Here is an 18,055-nt window from a genome sequence, read left to right as displayed (position 1 = left end):
AGATCTAAAACAATAAAAGTTTTGTTTTATTTAATGTGTGTGTCATAATTGTGATTTTCTCCCTTCCCCCCCCCTTTCTTTTTTCAGCAGCTCTCCTCCTTGGGGTCCTCCGTGGTGAGAAGCACCTACAGTTAATCTTCTTATGAGTGTCTGGTTAAAAAGAATCACGATTCTCTTGCTTTATTGCCTTGGTACCACTGAACTGTGACTGGATGAAGAGGTAAGCAACAAGTATTTCTGTGCTGATTTAAGTGTTCACAGTGTATGAAGCAGTTAACGGCCTCAGATGTCACCTAAATGCTTCAATCGTGATCAAACCTTGACCTGGCGGCCATAGTCAAGATGCATACTTCATCTTTAATAAGCAACTTTTCTGCAAGCTGACATGGTTATAATAGTCTCTCATTTAGAAAGCATAACGAAGTTGTTATCAGTCACCAATAAGTCTTCTGAAGCAATATTTTTATTCCCTTTGTATATACCACACTAAACATGGACCACAGGAAGAGAAGGAGATAGTTGTCCCAGGAGATTAGAAAGAAGACAAGCATGTCCACAAAAGCAAAAATGGAGCATACCAAGAAAAGAACACTGTCCCTATGTGAAACATGGAGGAGGCTTGATTACGTATTGGGGCTGCTTTGCTGCATTTGATACAGGATGTATTAAATCTGAGCAGACTACCAAGGCATTCTGGGAAGAAATCTACTGAGTAGTGTCAGAAAGCTTGGTCTCCGTTGCAGATCATCGATCTTCTAATAGGATAATGAAAAACAAGAATGACAAAAAGCAAAACATTGGACTATTCTGAATTGGCCTCCCATGAGCCTTCATATAAATACTGGTGAACATCTGTAGGAGGAGCTGAAACATCTGGAGAAGGCACCCTTAAAACCTGAGACAGGTTGACCAGTGGGCCAAAATACCTGAAGTCTCATTGATAGTTCTGTTGAACCACCATTAAAAAACGATGTCTGATTTTCATTGAATAATTTTTAGCATATTTTCATTACTTTTGTCTGTGTCAAGTTATTTCAGTGACCATTGGGGGCTTTACCTTCATTAGCAGAAGGGTACCAGCAGTTTTATCCACATGTGTACGACTTGTGGGTTAATGCTAAAAGGCTTCCCAAGCAGAGAACTCAATTGTGACCTGACAGAAAAAGAGACATTTTCAACAACAACAAAAAAAAAAACTAAAAAAACTTTAAAAGTCATAACACACAAGTCAAACCAGTTGGAAGTCTCATATTGAAAACTAAGTGGTGGCACAAATTCTCTCCACATTACCGGATAATCACAGCGCTAGCGTAGAACTCAGGTTTTAAAAGTGACACACAGAATGAAATTAGAATACTCAGAAATATGAAATCCTTCAAAAAGGTGTTTTTTCCCACCTTTTTCTGTTCTGTTGAGTGCATACTCAGTTGTAACTGACAGTTTCCTGTGACTAAAAAGATTACTGAAAAGCTTCCAGACTCTGGAATTGGGACATACAATCCAAAGATGACAAACTTTTTATCCTTTTACAGGAAGAAAGAAATATATCTGTCAAGCCTGATGTGTTGACAGGAATAGTAGAGTGTTTTTCTGTCAGGTGCTTTCAAATGAAAAGTAAACTAACTTTAATAATATTTTTACATGTATGTTTCCTGAGTTGCATTTTTATTTTATTTATTTTTTTCCCTGTATTAGCCACCTAAATTTTTAAACCGCAGTGATAAAAGTGTTTGAAAAAAGTAGCAGAAAACATCCTACAAATTAGCTCAATCCAGATCCAGCCAATTGCTCTGTTTTTTTAGGTGTCAAAATAAAGAGATAAATATGTACATCACACTTTCTAGTTTTCTATTTGTTGGAAGATTGTATCCTTCCAACAAAGGAAGGATACAGCCCAACTTTACAAATATGGGCTGTTTTATATTGTACTATTACAAAAAAATCACCAAATGTCGTGTCATGACAAAATGTGAACATGTTCAAGAGGTATGTGCAGTGTTGCAGGGAAAGATGGTGTAATGTAAGCAGCAATTTTTGACATTTACATCTTTGTTGCTAATAAAATATTTTTCTCTGCATATTCAGCTTGGTTTTCTGCTCAGTCTCACCGCGAATAGAAACTAACTCCAAACACACTGAGTCTTCATAGTTTTCTAACTAAACGGGGTTCAGTTATTGCATTTATCACATCTCTGAAATATTCTGATTACATCCTCTAAATTCAAACATGGATGGTGAGATCACAATTTCTTAGAAAGCAGGTTTTTGCTTAATAATTGTGAACAACCAATGGCATTGTCTTGACTAATTCCTTTGACTAAAATATTATGACTCCCCCACAACCCTGCAAGGATAAACATGCTAGATAATGGATGAACAGATAAACTTCTGTTTTGCTTCATTAGTGCATTAAATAGGGATCTTTGCACTGGCACTAGAGCATTAACTTCAAAGGCAAATATGCTTTATACCAGATTCCACCTCAAAGGAGTTATTATTAAAAAGCCACCCACAGTCAGAAAATTATGTTGAATTATGTAAATGTAAGCATTTGTCAGTTTAGCCTTCACAGATTAAAACATTTCTTTAATTTACTATTTTTAAAAATGACAGTTTAAATGACACAAGGTGTTCAAAGTATTTTTTCCCACGAGCCGTACATCAACCCCTTGTGCTCCATGCTGTTACGGTGCGTTATCTCTGACATAAAAGGATTGATGACTAAACCATAAAATAGAAATGACATTCCATACTGGTTTCACAGATTTCCAGTGAAAGCAGAACATGAGCTCAGAAACAAGCCTCTGGCTTTTCTGGTCTGAAAAATTCGGGACAAAGGAGTCGTCAGCAAGGGTGAAGATAGAAGTCAACTCTGCAACCTCTCTTCTAGACTCTCCAGGAGGCTCTGGGGAAGGTGTTTGTTATTACTCAAAATGGCCTTCAATTTCTTCAGTACCACTCTCGCTACAGATCTTACGTTCTCCAGCCACCTGCCCAGCACTGCGCTTACACTTTTAACCAGCTTTTTCATCCTCTTACAGTTCTTGTCTGTGAGGCCCAAACACACTGCTCCATGAAAAGGTGCACCAGCTAACACTGCATGGTGGAACATAAACAAAAACTCAAATGGTAAGAAGTGGGTGTGCTCCCTGCACCCCTATAAATTCACGGGGGACTCTTTGGCTGTGCCGGTCCGACCGTCCTCTAAATTCTGACTCACTTCATCTTTCAATTCTGGGCAGATATTTGTAGATGTGCACCATCTCAATTTAATTTGCGGTTGTTGTGTGACAAAATTCCAACTACCATGAATATTTTTTCCAACCAATTTAGCTCTGTATTATGCCATCCAAGTAACAGTGTGTATCCGGTTTTTGTGGCCAGTCTTTGACATACACATTTGGCAACAGCTGTGGGGTTTTATTGTTTTGTTTTCTTTTTTATATTTATAGATCCTCTGGGCTCAGAGCATCTGTGCACGCTGAAGGTAGACAACTTTCTTGTCAGGGATTACATCTGCTTTTGTGTAGCAGGTTCGCAGTTTGTGTGTTGACAAATGGTGCATTTGCTGCAGCATCACTGATAGAGCAACGCTCAGCACCTTTCTCACATCATTCCTTTCATTGTTGGTCATCTCAATACAGAGGCTTTCGGATGACCATATTATACAGCTACGTATTAATATGAGTCTAAAGGACTCATATTAAGCTGTCCTTAGATTAAAGGACTTCATGCTAGTGTGTTTATGAAATAATCTTCCAGTATGTTCATTTCATCAGCATGTACAACCACTTCTCTTCTGTTTGTAGACTCAGAGATGTGACTGCAGTCATGCCTGAGAACATGGAGCAAGGTGTTTTATCACAATCAGTATTCACTGAAGTGTTGTTTTGTCAGTGTGCAGCAGCACCTCACTGATTGCTTCAGTTTTTCTAATCTGCCTTTACATTTTTTGCAGTGACCTTGTGTCTGACTCGGCTCACTTCTGTTTTTGCTAAATTTCATCTCCTCCTCTTCTGCTCTATGCCTCACACCCTGCTCAGTCTCATCCTATTCTCAGGAGTAGCATTGATAGTGATGTGGCTAGCTACTGTGTGGGTTCCTCTAATGGCCACAGATGGTTTACAGTCACACTTTAGCTGAAAGACCTTGACTTGATTCCAAAGAGTAAGCTTTTAAAACCGTTTCCTCCTCATGGGATGTTGAGCACCCAGCAGCTATTATCCTTCTTCTGACTTTAGCTGTCACCAGAAAGCTTTTTACCAATCCGAATGATTGTTTTTTTAATTTCCAGGAAGAGTCCGTTGAGCACCATGTGTCATGGGAACAGATTGATGTTGTAGCTTTACTTGAATTCCTGGAATCCAAGCACATGTATTTGTTTTACTCTTTATTTTTAGTGACTGCCAGGTTGTTTACCTGTAGTTTGTATTTCATCACTTTTGCAATTAAATGAACCTGCAGCAGGCCATCCAAAGCAACTTTCAGTCTGTCCATTCTCATCAGTGATATTTTCCCACGTCAGGGTTTAATGGGGTTGCTGGGAAAATATTAATGCTTTCACACTGAACTCCTCTTTTGCTGCTGGATGCTTTTTTGTGAAATAACATTCACTTTTTTAGCATTCAAAGCTGCCTAAATCATGTGCTCCTTTTTTCTTTTTTAGGAGGAGAGAGGAAGGGCAAGGGAAAAAAGTACAGATTAAGAGTTATCTAGAACCAGCTCTGTTCTGGTTAGCTGCTATAAACCAGTAACAAGGGTTTAAATCAATCTAACCACAAACAGAAAGCCAGCGCAGCGATGTCAGACCATTTTCTGTGGCTCGTCCAAAGCCCTTTTATCACACCATTAAAGTAATCGCTACTGAAAATAACAGCATGTATTCATTTTACCGTGTCTTCTGTCAAAGGGTGGCTAAAAATTGGAGTCCTTGAGACACTGTGTTTTTACAGAAGCCTGTGAAGGCGGACAGGATTATTTTTAGAATTACATTGTGAAGGAAATAATACATTTCACCAAGAGAAAACAACACATAATAATAGTGTAATACCTTACTACCAAACACACAGACTGTAATATATGTAATACACCACTAGTTTGGTGACTGAGTCTGAAAAGGAGTATGAGGAATAACATAATAACATGATGTAAAGCTCAAAAAGATGATTTTGAAGGCTTAAATCAAAACTACACAGGTTTTAAACACTGAAAACAAGATTTGTGAATATTGTACCCCTCTGTCTTTTTTATGAGCTTTTAATATTTGCATTTACAAAAGTGCTAATGTGATTCTATTTGATTTTCCCATGTTAAAGCCATTAATGGTTTAAAGAGGGCAGGTTCTTATGAAATACACTCCCATCAACTGCTTTACTAAATGCAGCTGTTCAATTGGTTGTTAAAGCAAACATGATTTCAGCCAATTACCTGCTAGCAACTTCATGCACTACCTGCATTAATGTCAACATGCAGAGAAGCAATCTAGTTTGGTTGGTGGGCTACAGCAGCAGAAGACCAAAGCGATTGCTGCTGCTGTGAGCCAAGAACAGAAAGCTACAGTTCGGCTTCACCAATGTTAAGTAATAACATATTGGAAAAATATGTTATCAGTCCAATAAGTCTTAACATCGACTTGACGTTTAAGTGGTAGGATTAGGTTTTTATGAGTAAACAACAGTAAATCATGAACCTTAATGTATTATCACTGCAGGCTGGTTACTGCACTGCGGTCCAATGACCTCCACCAGATCTCAGTCCACTAGCCAATAGTTTTACTTTGAGATTTTAATGTGCAGCCAAAAAGTTAAAAGATGATGCTGTGGTGCAAAAATGGACCAACATCCCAGAGGGGAGTAGCATGTTGTTGAATTGATGCCACAAGGAATTAAAGTTGTGGGTGCATTGAGGTAATATTGAGGTGTATCTAATATTACAGTGGGAGGTGAATAAATTGAATATTTTAAAAGAGGCTTCAGAAGAGTCAGCAGGGTAGATCTGAGTGGGTGCAGTCAGATTTTTTTTCATTTAAGGAAATTAAACAACTGGGGGTTTCTTATGAGACATTGCTGCTGAGCATTCAGTGCAATTTGTCAGTTCTGTGAGCTGCACAAATTGATTTTAATTACCTTCAAGCATACTGGCATCTTACTCTAGCAGGAGATGATTATAAATCAGCATCCCAGTGGACTGCAAAAAAAATCACATGTTTGCGTGTTTTTTGTGTGTGTGTGTGTGTGTGTGTGTGCGTGTGTGTGTGTGTGTGTGTGTTGCTTTGGTGGCATGGAGAAGCTCTCCATTAGCTAAATTGATCTGCATTATTTTGAGTACTGAACTGTCTCTGGTCCTGCACCCTCTCTCTGGTCCTGCACCCTCTCTCTGGTCCTGCACCCTCTCTCTGGTCCTGCACCCTCTCTCTGGCCCTGCACCCTCTCTCTGGTCCTGCACCCTCTCTCTGGCCCTGCACCCTCTCTCTGGCCCTGCACCCTCTCTCTGGTCCTGCACCCTCTCTCTGGCCCTGCACCCTCTCTCTGGCCCTGCTCTTTCCTGTTTTCTGTTTGTCTGGTTTTATCAAGGCAGTTGCATTTGGATCCTGCAATGAAAGAAGCTGCTACCAGCCTGATGAGCTTCAGGTCTCAGAGTTATCTAAGTGAATAGGTCCTCCTTATGTATTGAGGTTATTTTCTTATAGACATTATATCCTGACCTTACAATGAAATCCAGAATCTTGGACTTTGTTCATTTCCAATTAGCTGTGAATTGAAGAGGAGCTGCCAGAAGATGCAATATAATCCCTTTAAGAAAAACAACATTGTTGTGATCTTTAGGCTGTTTGGACTTCAAGTTTTAGTTATTCCTCTTCTGATCATTTCTTTCTTCTTGATTTTTTCTTATTTCTTGTTATTTTAGTTTATCATTTGTGTCAGTTCATTTATTCTCATCAGCTCCGTCACATAATCCAGTTTATGTAGTGAACCAAGTGGCCAGGGGGCACAATAAAATCTGTTATTCTATTATAACAAAATATTATAATAAAAATAGATGATGTATTGTAATGGATATATGGCTAATCAACACCTAAGTAACAAATTTGCTCCAGAAAAGTGACTCTCCCTCAGTCTCCCCTGAGGGATTGGGGCTGCACTTCAATTTCGATTGGCAGACACCATGTGTTCGATTCTGGCCTCGAAAAGAGAAAAATTAGAATTGTTGTTTATTTCTGTGTTTATTAGGTTCAGGGTTCATTCCTTGTTTTCTTTCTCTCTGCCTGCCAGCTCTCTCTCTCTTTCCCAAGTGTTTTCAATCATGTAATCTCCTTTGCTCTCCCTCTCTTTGCTGTATTCACTCATTTCTGATAGTTCTGAACATTCACTACTCCTTTGTCAGTGTATATACTGTTCCCTCTCTCCAATGTTGTTCACTGGCTCTTTCTTCTCATTATTCATTATAAACCATAATAGTCTAGGCTTCTTAATGAATGTTTCTCATTTGGATTGCTAGGACTCCTTTGTTACTCAGCTGCATTATGACAAACAATTTGTTTCCTTCAAAAGCATGACATCAGTGGAGTTTCATCAACTAATTTTCAAACGTTTTATACTACCTTGAGCCATGATGTTAAGATTAGTCTTTACATGATTGAAAACTGTCTGACTTGGATGTTTCTTTAATGACTTTTCTGTCAAGAAAACCCTAAATTTGTTCATGATAGATTTGTAAAGCAAGAGAGCGAGGACTTTTTATAGGACCTGTAAATGTGTGTCTGAATGACTGACTATGTCACATGAGCCATTTGGGAAATGACTCCCGGTGGAGGAGCCATTTCCCACAACCCTGAAACCCACAAGTTTCAGGGTTGTATTTTCTTCAGGAGCTTCTGTGCAGTACAACACATTTTGAAGTTTACAGATCATCAGTTACTGTCAGCCTGCTGCAAGGAGATGACACACCTCATTAAAATGGTTTTATCCTGTTTTTGTGACAGTTCCTTTTTAAAACTAAATGTCTCTAAAATCAAAGATCTCTGCATAGACTTTCAAATTAATCCTCTCCATCACTGACATCAATGTTTAAAGGGAAGCTTAATATTGACAAAGACAGAAAAAACAGCACATCAAAGACTGCACTTCCTCTGCACAGTGTGTGTAAAATGTTGATGACCATTTTCTATTGACATGCAATCAAATATTTACTTTTTTCATATCTCTTGGTTTGGTAACCTTAGAGAAGAAGAAACAACAAAATGAAAGTACCTGGTAAAATTATGTCCACCATATTACCTGATCTGACAAATTGTATTGAAGGACATCACACAAAATGATAAAGACATTTTCTTTAGCATTTTCTGCATGTCTGATCACCCTTGCATTGTGAATCTAAGCTCCTACCATCTGGTAACAGATTCAGACGTCCAAAAGCAAAGATGAACAGATAGAAAAACTCATTACTCAGACAATTATGTAGCTAAAATGAAAAGGGACTGTCAACAATTAATTTAGATTTTTACAGTTAATTAAAATTCAAGCCAGACACTTTCCTTTTCATTTTGTGTGTGTGTGTGCGTGTGTGTGTGTGTGTGTGTGGTGGGGGGGGAGGGAGGGGGGGGTTACTCACCTTTTTAAAGTGATTTTGGCTGTGATTTTGCAATCTTTACCTTACCTTACCTACAAGGCAAAATGTCTACAGGGACAATTATAAAGTGAAGCATACAAACAGCTATTCTAAGAAGGTTTCAAATGTTTGCTAGACAAAGTAAGTAAACATACAACATCATGACCATCAAGAAACATGATGCAGGCCAGAACGAATGGCTTAGAAAGTTAGGGTATTAAATAATACATGAGCAACTCACAGGGCAGTGATCAATGCGTCACGCAAACGTGGAAAGAGTATGGCACAAATGCAAAACAAAGACATGGTTGTCAACCTAAACTGCATTGTTGAACAAGGAGAGCATTAATTAGGGATGCATCCAAGAGATCCACTACAGCATCAAACCTTTATGGCGCAGATGGGAGACTCTGCCATCAAGACAGTTATTAATTTAGGAGTCCACAAATTCTCTTTTGGGAAGAAGAAAGCCAGATGAAAGGGTCATGATTTGTCGATGTAAACTGGGTTTACATGCAGAGGTGTCGAGTACATGGAGGAACAGTACAGGGAATAATCAGTAGGAACCAGCAGTGAGGGCAGGAGAAGTGTTTAAAGATTGTGAAGGTGAATGCTGGATGATTAACTAACAGGTTGCAGGAGTGAAAGGAGAAAGCAGAAGTCAGACAGAGGGTAAAGAGAGAGAGAGTGGGCGAGGGAGAAACAGGAGAGCTATAAAACAAGACACAAGTAACATAAGTAAACTGGAATAACTAAGAAAGGACTAAACTAAATTAGAACAGAATCAAGGTTGAGCTAATCCAGTGCTTCTCAATTCCAGTCCTCAGTCTCGCCTGCTCTGCATGGTTTAGATGTGCCTCTATACCAGAACAGCTGATTCAAATGGTTGCATGACGTCTTCTGCAGCCACCAAGTACTGCAGGAGCCTGTTAATCACCCAAAGACTCAATCCAGGTGTGTGGCAGAAGGGAAACACCTAAAACATGCAGGGCAGGGGGTTGTGAGGACCGGAATTGAGAAACACTGAGCTAATAAACTGAGGAATGCAGAATGATAATCAAACTAGAATCTAATAATCAAACCTCAAAACAACCCAGAACCCTGACAAAATGTCCTGTTTACAGGTTGCCACAAGTCATATAGGGCACGCACAAACATATGGAGGGCAGCACGCCCCACGTTTGGAGGCCTTAGTCCTCGATGCGGACGTCGTGGGTTCGACTCCCGGTCCCGACGACCTTTGCCGCATGTCTTCCCCCTCTCCTCACCCTCCTTCCTGTCTGCCTACTGTCGCAAAAATATGAGCCACTAGCGCCGCAAAAGCTCTCCAGAGAAAAAAAAAAAAAAAAGCTACTGTAGACTTAGGCTTCTTAGGCTACTGACCACTTACTCACTCTGTAACTTTCTCCTTCTATTTCTCTCCAATTTGCATAATTTGCTGTTATTTCAACTGTTAATTTTATGCTTTTTTCTTAACATTTTTTCTCTTTATAGAAGCAACATCTGGTCTGACTTTCTGTTTGGTAACTAACAGGCATCAGCTGAGATAATCCTGCCAACAATGAAAGGCTGTCCATCTCCTGCTACTAACTTTTTACTTTTCATTACCATAGAAAGTAGTCCTACATCAGCTCTTCTGCTGTATCTGCTCTGCCTTGTCAAAATGAAGAATTCATTGCCACTGAAAACTAATTTCTTCCTATTTAAAAGTCCCTGCAGCCAAAATCTTCATTCTGCAGCTCACTGTGTCGAGTCTTATTCTGTTCCTGTTGTCAGGATGTGTGAATTATTCTGACAAGAGATTCTTCAAACAAAAGGATCATGTCAGCAGTGGCAAGCATCAGTCTTTTTCAGGCCCGTGCAGAGACCACTGAAAGAGCAGGTGCTCAAAAAAAAAAAAGGGCACATCTAACCGCATTCTAGGAAAGACTATTAACAAAACCACACAGCTTTCAGAGCTTAATAAAAATGATAAATTACAAAATTGTGAGACATACAATATAAGCTAAGGAAAAACTCTATATGGAGCATAACACTATGCATATGATCCACTGTGCTCTTTAATTTTCTGTAATGCTTTGTTCCATCTGTTTAATCCTATTGTCTTCCATGATTTGCAGAACATGTGCTTTTCTTCATTCAAAAAAACACGACAGCTAAAACAAAACATGGAATTTAAACTGGGAGAATACTCCAGCCATGGGTTACTCTTATACCATTTATTTTGAAAAGACCTTCCTTCTTCATTTTTAGGAAATGACAGCTCTGGTTGGCATGGTCCTTGGTTTACACAATTTTGGATAAATGCTTCATCATATTTTATGTTGAATTGCAAGACATGTGCTGGGTCATTTGGGTGTGGAAGGTCCATTAAAAATATGAATGGCTTCTCTCTGACTTGTTGCTCTGCATTTTCATCCATAGTGTTTATTTCTGACTGTTGTCCCTCTCCTTGCCTGTCTTCCTGTGTTGACTGCATTTCTGTGTCTTTGATTTCTGACTGTTGTCCCTCTCCTTGCCTGTCTTCCTGTGTTGTTGACTGCATTTTTGTCTCCTCCTCTGATCTATCACTTTCCTTCTGTCCATCTGGGAGCAAGAAACAAACTAATCATTATTCTACACCTAAATTTAGCACATCTTAGCATAAGAAAAACACAACAGATGCCCTGTAATATTAAATATATTGTTCACTACCAAAGGTTACATGTTGATAATGTTAAGAACATTTTTTTTTGTTCGTACCTGCAGTACTCGTTCTGACCCAGTCGGTCAACAATCCACTACCTTTTGCTGCATCTATCAATTCTTTTCTTTTTTGTTTCTGCCGTCTTTCTTTACGTGGCATCTTTGAACTGAAAAAAGCAAAACATAATTAATTATGATAAGAACACTGTATTAACCACACTACCAATTATTTACCTTTGTGTTTAAACCAATATGTTTTTCAGTCCTTAGCACAACATAATATTAATTTCAGAGAAAAGGAGGCCTCTGCTGTGGAACTCAATATGTTTCACAATTATTCTATTAAAAATATAATAATAACCTCAACTAAATAAAATACAATTGTGATCAATACATTTTGAATTGAAACAATTTTTAAACAAAAGTTTTGCTTAAAATTTTTTTTTTAAAATTAAAATCAGAGATTTATGTCTCAAAGTGAGAAAAATTATTTGTGAACAAACTTATTTGCTCATGTCATAAATCTTTTCTTGCTATTGTAAGTTTTTGTTTGTGATTCAAAGTTTTGCTTGCTTCTCACATGACGTCGTGGGCAGGGCCGAAAATTGCAACAAAAGAATTCTGATGTGTGCAAATAAAAGTTTGTTTTGCAAAGAACTTTTTAAGTTAACAAGACAAAATTTAGTTATTTAATTAAAAAAAATAAAATAAAACTTTTTGTTTAAAAAAAATAAATCATTATAATTCAAGCAGTTTTGTAAATTCTATTCCCCTTCAAGATACATTAACCTAATGCCAGAATAAATGCAATTAATATACATTATGCAGCAAAGGAAATTAGATAATCGGACATATATTCATTATAGAGAGATGATCGGTTTTGGATCGTTGATGTGGCCCCATCAGCAATAATGAAGAATGACCGCTATCATTAGCGATACAGGGAAGAAGCTTTTTAGTTATCTTGCTTTGCTACCAAACTCGTTAGCTAACAGCTAGCTAATAGGACAACAACAACAGCCTAATGTCTGTATGATAAAATACTGAATCGATAGATAAGAACAGTTTTCCTTACTTTTCCTTCCTTCCTCCTCCACGTTGAGCTCCGCAGTAAGCTACTGCGCAGTCGCACTGACTGAGCGGGAGGCAGCTGCGTCATGCGTCACGGACAAAAGGTCAAAGGTAATAAGGTGACCCAAAGGGCTTATTATGTTGTTTTTCTTTAAATAAAAACAACAACAAAAAAAATAATAATAATTTTAGTACATATCAGAGGAGGGCTTGGGAAATTAACTTTAAAAAAACAGACAAAAAAAAAAAAAAAAAATTGGACCAAAAGGGCACTTTAGGGCAAGGAGCAAAAAGGGCAGGTGCTCAAGCCCCCCCAGCCCCCCCCCCCCCCTCTGCACGTGCCTGGTCTTTTTAACATAATGGCAACCCCACAGGATGTAGGGTAATTAGTTGAGTGCAGGTACTTAACTCACACCTACAGACTCTTACACAAAGTCACATTTATAGCCATTTGCAAACCTTTTCTTTCCACTAAATCTGAAGTCTGACCAGATCTCAAGAATAAAACAGATCCACTGTTAAGTCCACATGATGTCGATCACATCTAGATTTAATAAACAAAGTCAAAACAGCGCCCTCTGGCGGTACAGACAGGTCTGAAAATTGTTGCGGATCAGAAACTGCGCGAAACTTTTTTATTGTAGGATTTAGAAAACCATCAAATAAACACAAGTTAATAGAAAAAAAGTAAAAAATAATAAAATAAAAAAATTCTGAGTGTTTTCTATGATTTTTATTTTCCATTAAATAACATTTAATGGAAATGTGTCGCTTTTTTTATTATGCTGTGTGCCAACCTTTTTGTAAGGTTGATGCAGTCTCCGCGACCTGTTTCAACCTTGCTTTGGAGCAAACCATTAACACACACATTGGATTAAAAGCATGCCTGGGAAACTGCACCTCTCCGCACACACACACACACGCACACACACACACACACACACACACACAACATGGTCAGGTGTAACCAGCATAATAATTTCCTCCCATGGTGACTGACACCACGGGAGTCTCTTTAACATTAGAGACTTATTAAATCCATGCAGCGAGCTCAGAGCAGAGCGGAGTCAGACTCTCTGAAGCTGCTCATCGATGGGATGCGTTTTCAATCCATATCGGTGAGGGAAGCGCGCACCGGAGCACACGCACCCCGCACACCGCGTTCAGACTGGGAAAGCTTCCACAGACACATCTGGAATCAGGACCAGAAAGGACTTCCGCTGCGGTCCGGTTTAGGTCCATTTACCTGAGAAATAGTCCGTTTTTCAAGAGAAAGACGAAGAGAAAACAAAATCCTTGCTTGAGGTTACATTTTAACTAATGGATTTCTTGAACGTTTCTTATTTTTCTAGTGGAGACTCAAATTTAACAAGAGGTAAGTTAATTGTTTGATTGACTGTAACATGAATTTTATTTTTAGTTCTATTAATATGGCAAGAATTATTGTCAATAAGTATTAAAAGTAATGGCATGAGACAACATATAATAATAGTAATAACTAAACTCTCATTGTTATTTAACTAAAAATATTGTAGAAATTGTGTAACCTGTTTTGTCAGTGTTGACCTATTTTAATTAAAGCCACAAGCATGAAAAAGAAAGAATTGAAAGATTTAAGTAAGATTTTCCTACATGGTTTAAAGTACTTAAGAGCAATATCTTTTTAAATTTGATATATAAAGGTTTGGTTTATTTTTCTTTCTTTAGAAAAAAAAAAACTAAGAATAAAAGGTCTTATTAGAAAGCTTCCACAATGGTGCAAGAGCTTTCTGAATAAAACATCTAAATATGACATTGAAGTAAGAATGGAAAAATAAAATTATATGAACATGTGGACAAATTTATTGCAACCGTTTTACATGAGAAATTATATCATGTTTATGAAATAACTATATGGAATAAAATCACCAGAGGCACAAATGCCAGCACTTCTTCTGTCAGTACTTTGTACAAATTGTTTGGCCAAAAGGACGGCACTGGTACTTCACAAGGTTGATGCATAGAGAGAAAAGGATGTCCGTTTTTCTTTGTGTAGTCTCTAAATAGTCCAGAGTCATCAAATCTTTCTTTTGCCTCTTCAACTCACCCTGCAGGATAATCCCTTTCAGATGATGATAGAGTAGTTTTCTTAGTATTTTTGAATTGATGGTCATTGTTTTGTTCCAGCTGAAGATGATGCCCCTCACTGCGGTGCCAGTCTGCCTGTCATCTTTGGAATCATCTGTTTCCTGGGCATCATCGGGAACTGCATCGTCATTTACACAATTCTGAAGAAGACAAAGTGTCGTGCCAAGCAAACAGTCCCAGACATATTCATCTTAAACTTGTCAATCGTCGATCTCCTGTTTCTTCTTGGCATGCCGTTCCTCATCCACCAGTTGCTGGGCAACGGTACGTGGCACTTCGGTGCGGCCATGTGCACGGTCATCACTGCCCTCGACTCCAACAGCCAGATTGTCAGCACTTACATCCTCACTGCAATGACCCTTGACCGCTACTTGGCGACTGTTCACCCGATCCGCTTCAACCACATCCGAACACCATACGTAGCTGTACTGGTCATCGGACTGGTGTGGGTCCTGTCCATGTTCACAATCATCCCTGTGTGGATGTACACTGGTCTGATGCCTCTGCCGGATGGACTGGTTGCTTGTGCTCTCCTTCTCCCAGATTTGGTCAATGACACGTACTGGTTTACACTTTATCAGTTTTTCTTGGCTTTTGCAATCCCTTTGGTCATCATCTGCCTGGTGTTCTTCAAGATCCTACAACACATGTCCGCCAGCGTGGCACCGCTGCCCCCACGCAGTTTAAGAGTGCGGACCAGGAAGGTGACCCGGATGGCGGTGGCCATCTGCCTCGCTTTCTTTACCTGCTGGGCTCCTTACTACATCCTGCAGCTTATCCATCTCGGGGTGCAGAACCCAAGCATAGCTTTCTCATATGCGTATAACATTGCCATCAGCATGGGTTACGCAAACAGCTGCATCAACCCATTTCTCTACATTGTTCTCAGTGAGACCTTCAAGAGACATTTCCTCCGGGCGGTGCGGCCAATCAACAGGAAGTTCAGAGTAAACCCGAGCACCACAGACAGTGTCAGCATGAGGATTGTACCAGAAGGGGCTCAGCAGGAGCAGGCCTCCAGGGAGATGTTGCCCTCCAATGATCCCCCACAGTGATAAATCTGTAAATATCACTGATAAATCTGTTTAATCCCAGATTTTTCCTGTCAAAATAGGGGCTTGCTCAACAATTGGTTAGTGGGGAAAAGCATTGTCTAAATGTACTCATTTTTTGTTAAATTTGATCTATATTCACATGAAAGAAAACAAAAAAAAAGAAAATACAGAATGACACTAACATGCAGATCCAGTCAGAGGTATACAGGATAAGACCCGCTGCAGGTCTGGGGGTCAAAGGAGATGTGAAAATTCTCAAAGGACTTGGTAAAGAGTGTTCCAGTTGTACACACATAAACAGGTGTACCTCAAATTAGAATATCATTAAATAGTTCATCCGCTCAAAATGTGTGGGTTTGTATTTTAGGTGTTTGTTTCTGTTGGTTTGGCAGCTGCAGGAAGCCCAGTGTCCCATTTCTTAGAGAATTTAAGTTTTGCTAATGACCAAAAAGGCTTTCAGTTATTCCTGTTGCTTGTGAAGCAGAAGTTTTTTGTCTGCCAAATTTTCCTTCGAAAGGCTTCAATGTAGAACTCTATGACACTTGTGCAGTATCGACTTTCTTTGGCACACCTATCTTGTGGTGTCAGTCTGTGTTTTTGTCATGAATGTGTAAGCCATAATATAACATTTCTGTCATTTTGGTCTTACATGGTTTTCAGTTTTTCCTGAACCTTTGAATTTTGTCTTTTCACGGCTGTGGGCTGTTTTTATCAAGGTGGAGTCTTGAATTGTGTCCTTATGCTTGTGGCTACATATCAGTTATTTTAACAGTGAATGTGAATTTTTGTATGTTTTGTATGCCAGTGAAACACTGGCATACAAAACAAGGTAGTGTTGTTTCCATCTTGGAAAAAACATCTCAGGGAATTTATTTGATTAGGTGAAGATTTTGCATTGTTGTGCTTTGCAATATCTGATCAATCCGAACGGGTCACTTTTCCTAACTTTGGGTTTGAAGATGCTAAAAATAATATTTTTGCTGTTGTATTTTTTGTTCCATTCTCAAAGCAACAATGCCTGCACTGCAGGAACATCAGCCTCTTTCCTATGAACTGACTTCAAACTTACTCTGTGCACAATGACTGAATACAAGTCAAATGCACAGCATTACTAAACAGAAACTACACTCTCTTTGTTGATGGCTCTGGTGGTTCTAAAGAAAATCAATTGAATTAAACCTTAAGTGAACAAAAGAAATCACTGCCAAACAAAGACAAAGTCAAGACGGAAGCACAGCGTGTGCAAAATGTTACTGTTTTCTATGATTAACCCCACTTGCGCTGCAAATACTGCTCCTGTATGACCTTTTCAGTTTTACAACCTTATTGAAGAATTTTTAGGCACTCTTTCTCACAGCATTGCTTCAGTTCATGGAGAGTTGTGGGGATTCATGTCGGCACAGTTCTTGTTCTTATATCATAGCATTTTAAATCAAGGTCTGGACTTTAATCCAGCCATTTAAAAAAAATCCTGTTTATATTCTGCTTCAGTCATTAGGATTCAGATTGGCTGCCGTATTTGTGATTATTGTCCTGCTAATGTCCCAGTTTGGGCCAAGCTTTCGCAAACAGACTGATGTGATGGACATTACATGGAAATTGCCAACCGGATTGATGGACAGAATCAAATGCATCTCCGAATTTTCCTCCAAAAACCTATGAAAGCAGCAGGGTTGCACCTGTAGCTTTTCCACACAGAGTTGCTCTTCTAATGTGCTTTTTTGTGCCAAGTAAATATTGAAACTGTTGAAATCTTCTGTGTGATTTTGTTCACTCGAGACTGGATTTAAATAATCTCAGAAGTAAAGACCAGATCATATTTTACAGAAAATATTTTCTAATATATGAAATTTTGTATTCTTAAATGAAACTGAACAACATATAGTGCAATTATTTGTTTAAAGCTGCAGTACACTATTACTGTTTACTATCAGCTGATTCTTACTCAGCTGTCGTTCAGCCATGCAGCATGATGTGACCGCAGTGAAGCTCAGTTTTATGTTTTATGTTCCAGCTCCTTTGACAAGGTGCATTGCAATGCAAAAAAAATACAGACTGTGATGTGTGTTTGTGTTAACTTGCAACCAGGTGACCGACCTCTGTGAATGCGAGGTGACCAGTAAAAAAATCTGTTATTGTGTGCAGTGATACAACTAAAAGAAAAGAAAAACCACTTGGCTTCGATTTGATTGCTCAGTCGCTATCAGAGAAAGCCGACAAGTGGGAATATTTTTTCTGCTTTAATTGTCGTTTGATCATTTTATGTCCTGTGAAGTTGGATTGTACTATGAGCTTTCTTGTTCGGAGCTTTTCAGGCAAACTGAAACGTAAAAAAAAAAAACAAGTCATACATGACAGATGGTTAGGGTATGTTTTTGTAGGGTATAGCAGAAACATGTGTTCAGCAACATAGTAGAAGGAAAAAAAGAATTAACATGTTCTGACCAAAGTGATCAACAAACTAGATTTCACCAGTTTGCAGTTCTTTTAGGAGATGCAGCTGAATCAAA

At 38.8% G+C, this 18,055-nt stretch overlaps 1 protein-coding gene and 1 long non-coding RNA gene across 2 annotated transcripts; one reads left to right on the top strand and one right to left on the bottom strand.

Annotated features, from left to right (window-relative positions):
- Positions 1-10,838: 10,838 nt before the first annotated feature.
- On the bottom strand, positions 10,839-12,396 carry LOC111608690. The gene is made up of 3 exons (XR_002752807.1): positions 12,368-12,396; positions 11,350-11,459; positions 10,839-11,193 (listed from the first exon to the last, which is right to left on the bottom strand). It is a non-coding gene; the product is annotated as an uncharacterized LOC111608690 (long non-coding RNA).
- A 1,040-nt stretch (positions 12,397-13,436) lies between these two features.
- Positions 13,437-18,055, top strand: LOC102223874 (melanin-concentrating hormone receptor 1-like). Its single transcript, XM_005817194.2, has 2 exons — positions 13,437-13,738; positions 14,530-18,055. Exons 1-2 carry the CDS (start codon positions 13,684-13,686, stop codon positions 15,543-15,545), a joined length of 1,071 nt encoding a protein of 356 aa, XP_005817251.1. The 5' UTR covers positions 13,437-13,683; the 3' UTR covers positions 15,546-18,055.

Source organism: Xiphophorus maculatus, chromosome 5, assembly GCF_002775205.1.
Source record: "Xiphophorus maculatus strain JP 163 A chromosome 5, X_maculatus-5.0-male, whole genome shotgun sequence".
Taxonomy (NCBI): Eukaryota; Metazoa; Chordata; class Actinopteri; order Cyprinodontiformes; family Poeciliidae; genus Xiphophorus; species Xiphophorus maculatus.
The sequence above is the reverse complement of the archived record's forward strand: the minus strand, read 5'-3'. Positions and strand labels throughout refer to the sequence as shown.